The sequence below is a fragment of the Miscanthus floridulus genome, chromosome 8, assembly GCF_019320115.1.
Source record: "Miscanthus floridulus cultivar M001 chromosome 8, ASM1932011v1, whole genome shotgun sequence".
Taxonomy (NCBI): Eukaryota; Viridiplantae; Streptophyta; class Magnoliopsida; order Poales; family Poaceae; genus Miscanthus; species Miscanthus floridulus.
In genome coordinates this window covers 63085557-63093393 of record NC_089587.1, presented here as the reverse complement: position 1 = coordinate 63093393, position 7837 = coordinate 63085557, and the positions used below count along the sequence as shown (strand labels likewise).

Genomic DNA, 7837 nt, shown 5'->3' with positions numbered 1-7837 from the left:
GCGGTTTTGTCTTTTTTCTTTTTATTTATTTCAGTTGAATCTTTAAAAAATTATAGTAAATCATAGAAAAATTATAAAATAAAACAATTAATTTTGTTAGACTCCACATGAGTATATCTACAGTGAATATATAATATGGTATGATTTAGTATAAAGTTTTTGTTGTGGCTTTAGATCTATGCTTTTATGTAATTAATTAGAATAATTCATAGCTGCAGTTTCTATGATCCAATTGTTATGATATTTTTATGATGAACTAATTATTGTATGATTGAACTGTAGTAAAAATTTTATACTTATTCGATTATGTATAACTTAGTTATAGATTTATTTATATTTAACAAGCATAAACCTAGATAATGTGGATTTTTAGCCTCGGACAGCAGCAGCAACGTGATTCGGCCCATCCAAAACCATTTCGAGTAGCCATCAATTCGCCCCCCGGCTCAATCGCCCTACCTCCCCCTACCTCCCGCCCACCGCCGCCGTCGCCGCCGCCGCCGCGCTGCGGCCTGCGGCTCTGCTGATCCCACGCGCGCGCGCGCTGACGCCGCAGACGACCAAATTTACGAGAGCCACGGCTGGTTCTCCACATGGCGGCCTTGGCGGCGCTGCTGCGCCGCCTCAGGCGCCACCGCACCCCGGCCGCCGCCACGCTGCTCCCACGCCGCCTCGTCTCCTCCACTCCCGCTCCCGCTCCGGAACCCGCGTCGTCCTCGCTGGGCCCGCTGCCCTTGCCAGGCCTGCTCGAGGGAGACGGCTGTGGCTGCAGCGGCAGCGGCCTCTCCGCTTCGCTCGGCTCTGACCAGCGCCTCCGGCTTCCTCGGCGGCACCATGCGGCTGCTACGGCTACCAGGGCGGCGCACCAAGCTGCTTCGAGGTAGAAGAGAGATACCCGCGTAACCGCCTGTCACTAGGCTCTTCTCGTCTCCAGAAATGCTGGTTCTGGCTTGTGACTGTTTAACGAAGCTGCCATTGTCTTGTAGCCCCGAGAGCCCCGAGGTGGCTGCTGCGGCGGCGTCGAGTGAGGCTAGCACTAGCACTGCTTCTTCGCAGTCTGAGATCGTCGATTTTATCAAGTCAGCATTGGGGAAGCTTGAAGGTAAATATGTGACCTTTATGAACTCATTGGTCGTATTTAGTACGTGACAAATTTGTGATTGTAACTGGAGTCATTGTTTACTGCTATACCTGTCATTGGTTACCAGAGCAGACCCAGTTTGCTTCATATACCTTAGCTTAGTATTGGTACTGTTACATCTCACTTATTGGCTCACTGGTAATGGAGGAGAGTTATGTATCTGGCAATTTTTTCGTGTTACAGCAATGCAGATATGGGAGGATTCTTTTGAATGATATTTGCAATGGTTGCAAGAGTCTTGTGTGCCATTTCATTGTTTGCTCGTACCATTGAAGAAACATAAATACATATGCGGAGTTAAACCTGCCAGAGCTACTATATTACAGACATGAAAAAAAGTTCCTTTAACATTTTTTATCTGATACAAACTACAGAGCGTGATAGTTGTGGCTTTCCCTAGATGCATAATGAAGTGTAATGTACTTATCTTTTTTTTCAGTGGATCATTGCTATATTTTAACTCATTACCTTATTTTTGTGGCGTAGGACAAAATCATTGTTGGTTGAATACCGTGAATGGCACTTGGAGGAATTTGAATGAAGAAGGAATGTATCTTGTTCTTTTGTATCAATCTTTTGGAACATTAAACAGCAACGACAAATATCCAATTGCTTTCGAGAGATTGAAACATCTGCAACAGAGGTACAATAGTGAAGGAGTGCATTACATTTGACTGCAATCTTAAACTTCTCTAATCTCTGCCCATTTTAGGTATCCACGCCTGAATGTTTTTGCTTTGCAACATGGGGGTGATATTAGTTCTTTAGCATCTCAAAGCCAAGCTTTCCGTACAATAGCGAAGGAGTACATTTCATTTCCTATCTTGATGTCAGACAAAGACTTCTCCAATGTGAGGCTCAGACCATACCCATTTTCACATATAGTGTCATATGCATTTTATTTTGATTATGCATTTTTCCATTTACCTTCCTGATCTATCTCTTAACTCTCCACAGAGGCTTTCAAGATCTGTGTTGCAGTTGTTTTATGCATTTTAGCTATCATATGAAATACTATGTTAAAACAAGAAATGTCGTTTTGATGAGTGTTCAGATGACAAATGGTGCTTGCTACTTGCTATTTGAAGGTTCTAAGGACCCTGTCCTATTTACAAATTGGGTTGAGGAGCCTGATGTCATGATTAAGGGTAAAATCTTAACTACATTAGCTATACTCTTGATGCTATAAATGCTATTTTCTTGTCTATTTTTGCTCAACCACTTTATCTATTATGCAATGTTGCTTAGAAAGTTGGATGCCCTCTGTATTTGCTAATATTTTAAAGTCTCTAACCATTCTGAATGCAGCCATAGATGAACTTACCACGTTGAAAGAAGAACCTTCTGAAAATGTTCTGTCAAGAGTTTCTTGGCAGAAAGAAGAGGTTGTCAAAGAGCCATCTGTTGGTTCCTTCAGAAACCTGTTACTTTACCACCCAGGTACTTAGTTACAGCTATTCTCTCATATAATTTATTAATTAAGCATCAGTTTGCACCCTAAACACTTATGTTGCACATTGCAGTCAACTATATCTTTGGTTTTGCCATCCAGAAGTGATAATCTATAATTCAATGTGCTGCAGCATGCATATCAGTTGATGAAGATGGGGGTCGCATTTTTATCTCTGACAGTAACCATCATAGGATCATCATTAGCAATAGCAATGGGATGATTTTAGATTATGTAAGCATGGCTTGCTGTTACCTTGAGTTCCAATTTTATTTATATGAGCAGAAGGTTTGTAGCCATGCAGGATGATGAATTGGCATTTTACCCTTTTGCTTTGTAGATTGGATCTTCCCCAGGCTTTGAGGATGGAGAGTTTGAGTCAGCCAAATTCTTGCACCCAGCTTCATCATTTTATCATGCTGCTGAAGACTGTCTATTTATTGTAGATTCAGAGGTATTATCCTTAGTAGATTGCCTTTTCCTATTCTTCCTGACTTCTTGATCACAACATAAATACACCTTTTCACCGTTAGATGTTTCTTACATTTCATATTAGATCGATAAAAACTGGGAAGTTGTTTGGAAATATACTTGAGTCTTAGTCTGAAGTTACAAAGTTTAATTATCCTTGATTGTGAAGGTTGAGGACTATTTACAACACGGAAGAATTATCTGATGTATCCCCTTCTGATTCTTTTTGCAGAACCATGCGGTCAGAAAAGCAGATTTGGGAAGAAGGACTTTAGAAACAGTTTATCCAGTCTTCAATAAAAGCAATGGCATCTGGAGCTGGATAACCGATAAGCTTGGTCTGAGGAAAGAAGTTGCTCCAACTATTCAAGATTTTGATGCAGACTCCATAGCACTTCCATGGCATTTGATACAAATTTCAGGGGACAACTTATTAATCGCAGACCGCAGGTAGGCATCTGTATCTCTTCTCATACCTCCATCTTGACCTTTTTAGATTCAATTTGATTAAATTTCCCTCATTTAAATGCTTCCATTAGCTGTTTGTACAATCTGAAATCTGATGTAATGCATGCATTTTGTCCATTTAAACCAAATATTTGGTCTGGGGATGTTCTACATTTCTGATAGTGAGGCTGAATGATAATATTTGTAAATACTTACTGTTCATTATTTTGGTTGCTATGAGGGAGGAAACACATATTAGTGAAATGTGCTGCATTTACCTTTGGTGTTCAACTAATGTTAATGGTGGTTAATGGCTTAGTGATATATTTCTTGTTTTAGTATTGTGTACGGGCACATTATGCCAATAGTGAACTACCGCTGGTTCCCATTGGGAACAGATTACCTGGCTATTGAGTTATTAGTAACTCTTCTTGGTCCTGAAACTTGCTTTTTTGCAGCTTTGAAGCTCCATGGATCCTGAGAATATCAACTGGCGAAAAGCAGGATATTGGAAGAGGTTAGTATTGACTTCTTTTGTTTATCTATTAGACTTATTTTCTTCTTACCTCATTGAGTTAAAGTTGTGTGAAGGCAGAGCTGAAGTAACAGAGTCATATCAGCAAACTGTAAAAGAGAGGTGTGCCCTTATTAAGGATATCCACACGAATTGGTCATCAAGTGCTAGAGGGCTTTCTGATTCAATGGAGAAGATCCCCAACAGTGAGCTTATATCATCGGTTGCAAGGTTTCAGAATTACATTATCTTCTGTGACACAGGTTAATCTATGAGCTGATTGATATATAGCTCTTTTTTGGAGCCGAATCATATAAAAATTGGATTGTATCGATTCTTTTTCGTTTCTTTGAAGATGGTCAAAGGGTTCTGAAGCACGACTTGGATACCAGGACCACCTCAAACATTGAGTTTTCTAACTGTGAGGTACTTGGGTTGCCATATTGGTTTGTTTGTAATCTCGAGAGAGTATCAACCTGGTGAGCTGCTGATTCCCTGTTAAGCATAGAAATCGATCTGCTGATGAAGTGATGATAGAAGCCTGCCTTCCATTGTTCTGATATTTCCGTGCTGTTACCTTGAATTGGCAGGGGACATTCATCTGGACAATTTCAAGAGCATGTACATCAAGTAGACGTGCTTCCTGGTAATTGTCATATTGCTCATTTTCTTCTGATAATATTCCGTTAGTATATGCTATTGCATTTATGTGATGTTTATCTGCGATAGTTGGATCCATAATTCTGCCTATCTGCATGTGATCATACTATCATTTCGTCATTGTTCGGCATGCAGGACTAAGGCACAGGAAACTTGTTACCTCAGAGAAAATGATGCCTTCTTGCTACAAATTCCTATTCTTTCTGCATTTTTTCTTGTCAACTTTTGTGCCTTGAGTTTTCAAAACTTTTAATTTGACAGTGCAAGTTACAATAGTACCAAGAAGAGCTATCTGTTTTAAAATACTGCAACTGCATGAACAAAAAACTCTTAAGCGTCAAACAAGAACTGCACTTTATAATCTATGCATGGTCTCAAGAGGAACCCTGTCTGCTGTTTTCTCAATTGGTGGGGCACAAACTGAAGGTGCTTAATTTATCAGGGAGATGCAACATCACCGTCTATGTAGACATTCCAGTTGACACTGAACTTGCCGCACCTTTGGCGGAGAACTGTATCTGGCGCCAAGTAAGGGGATCCGGTGCTGAGGTCTCTGGTTCTGATGGACCAGACACAACCACAGAAAAGGTAAAAACATGCTCCTTTTTCTTCTTTTTTTCTGAGTTTGCATCGTGTTTTTTTAGTAGTTGACTGCAAACCTGTAGTTAGCAAAAGTCTAATCCCTCGTGCAAATGCACAATGCCATCAGGTCGGTATCGCACAGCAGTGGTACGATGAGCTGGACAACCTGGCCTTCTCTGAAGTGGCGGAGGAACCTACCACTGCGCATGGAGACGACAGCAAACCTGGCGATCAAAATTACCAAGACCAGAGAAGAGTGCAGTTCACCTGTGCAGTGATCGTCAGCCCTGGGACATGTGAGGTACCGTGAGCTCTTTCCCTCCCAGCACAACATTACCTGAAGCGCGCACGCACACACACACACAAAAAAAAAACTGTTCCTAAACACTCCCTTCCATAGCACGAAGAGCATTAAGTCATCAGTCACATCATCACACTACCTTGCATGAACCGCCATTCGCAGCTGGTGGCCTCTGTCGCGCTGTACCTGAAGCTCGCGAGGACGATAGACAGTGTGGATCAGAAGGCCCTCGTGAAGCGGGTGATGGGCTGCCAGCGCCGCGAGGAGCACGCCGGCGTGGAGCTGCTGATGGGGAGCCATGGGGACGACGCGAGGGACCTGGTGGTGGTGAAGCCGGTGCACCTGCGGCTGCGGCTGGAGTGTGGCGACCACCCTGCTGGCACCACCAACAAGGAGACCATCAGCACCGAGTCCAGCCTCAAGATCAATGTCACCTTGGACTAGCTAGTGGTTCTGATTTTTTTTATTTTGATCTGTGTCTAATTTTTTTGGGTGGGTGCACACCATGTTACACGAGCAAACGTGACTACGTGAGACATGTTCATTGCCCCGGGCTGACGATGGGAGTCTGGGATGTTGGTTGAGGCCGTTTGTGTGTGTAGCGATGGAGACTTTGGTGGGTGTGGGATGTGGGATGGGAAGGAAGAAGCTGACTGACATTTATATTATTGCTTTTCTGACATGTTGAGAGCACTGGAAAACATGGAGAGACAAGGCTCACCTTTTGCTTAAGGCTGTTCAAGTTTGCTCTGTGCTTGCCATTCCCATTCGTTCACATCGCTGCTACAGGAGAATTCCGGGCACTAGGGTTGAAAATGGATGGGTAAATCCTGTTCCGTTTGTTTTCAGAATTTCAGGATTGGAGTTGCATGGGGTTTATAATCGTGTAGAAATTCAAAATGCACAAAAGTTTCCATGGTGACCTTTGGATACAACACATGAAAATTACTGGAATTTCAAGAGAGTGATAGACATAAAGAAAAGTTTATATCAAGTCTAATCTCATGCTAGTTTCCCTACAATGATTTCATGCATCCCTAATCCAAAGGAGTTTTATAGGGTCTAATTCTCTGCTGTGGGTCTTATCTTAGCTCGTTTTTGTAAAATAAAAATTAAAAACAGGATGGGATGCATGAAGAGATGTTTTGTGTCCGTTTTAGTTGGATAAACCTGTATATTCATCAAATATGTACGAAATCTGGAACGAGCTTGAGCAATTGTTATTCTAGCCATCTTTTTAAAAGGAACAATTAAGTGTCCACGACAAACATTAGCTTAAGAAGTTAGAGCGTCGTCTTGAGGGGGACCTCAAGAATGCTCGTCATATGATGCTTTAACAAGGCTCCTAACTTGCCATATAGCACATTAAAGGCTGGTTTGGTACAACACTCCATGGAGCTCTATCAAATAGTTAGAATGTAACTGGATTCTAGTGGTGACCTGACATGAATCACTTCTCTATTTTACACTAGGAGCTAAGAGGTAAAAAACTTACTTTCCATAACTCTCCATTCAATCACCGTTAGAATCACTTTTTACTTGATCCCCCACCAAAATTAGCCCATTAGAGAATCACTAAGTGAAGCTCAAGAATCAGGAAGGATAGTTCTACCAAACTGGCCCTAAGGTCAGTCCCACTAGAAGTTCATATGAGTTTCATCTAGATTAAATAGGTAGTCACATAGACGTTTGATGATACGACAACAATTTTAAGAAGAGAGAGAAGTGACGAAAACTCTCTCGGCACAATTACCAACTCTCTATGAGTTATAAAATTAAATACCTATGAGAGAGCAACTACAGCCATAGTTATTTGGACCGGACCAACGGTCCGACCGGTAAAAGACCGAATTAGAGCCCTGACCGGTCCGGTCCACCTAAAATATCGGTATGCAAGTGAACCGTTAATAAATCATTGAACCGGCGTTTTTTCCGAAAAAAAACTGTGTAAAACCGCTTAGAAAACCGGAGATCAGACCGTTCGAGCCAGGGTGACATTGCATGCGCAGAGCCTTGTCACGTGGGAGGAGGTGGAGGAAGGTGAAGAAAATAGTGAAAAGGGGGGCTAAAAGTGCTGGCAAAGGAATCAACCCCCCCCCCCCCCCCCCCCCCCCACACACACACACCTTAGTGTTTGAGAGTAGCAACACCACCTCCGGGATATGCAAATGTTTCTGTCTTTGGTACAGATCACGTTCTATTTTGTAACACCCTAGGTGTTAAAAGGCTAATTAAAATCTTGATCATGACATCATCTCTACTATAAGGGAC

At 42.1% G+C, this 7837-nt stretch overlaps 1 protein-coding gene across 1 annotated transcript; it reads left to right on the top strand.

Moving 5' to 3' along the window:
* The first annotated feature begins 406 nt into the window (after positions 1-406).
* Positions 407-6302, top strand: LOC136476523 (uncharacterized). The gene is made up of 16 exons (XM_066474395.1): positions 407-880; positions 987-1102; positions 1628-1784; positions 1854-1992; positions 2196-2289; positions 2450-2581; positions 2725-2825; positions 2932-3045; positions 3295-3512; positions 3968-4026; positions 4101-4286; positions 4379-4502; positions 4614-4669; positions 5126-5271; positions 5393-5566; positions 5729-6302. Exons 1-16 carry the CDS (start codon positions 594-596, stop codon positions 6008-6010), a joined length of 2385 nt encoding a protein of 794 aa, XP_066330492.1. The 5' UTR covers positions 407-593; the 3' UTR covers positions 6011-6302.
* The last annotated feature ends 1535 nt before the right edge of the window (positions 6303-7837 follow it).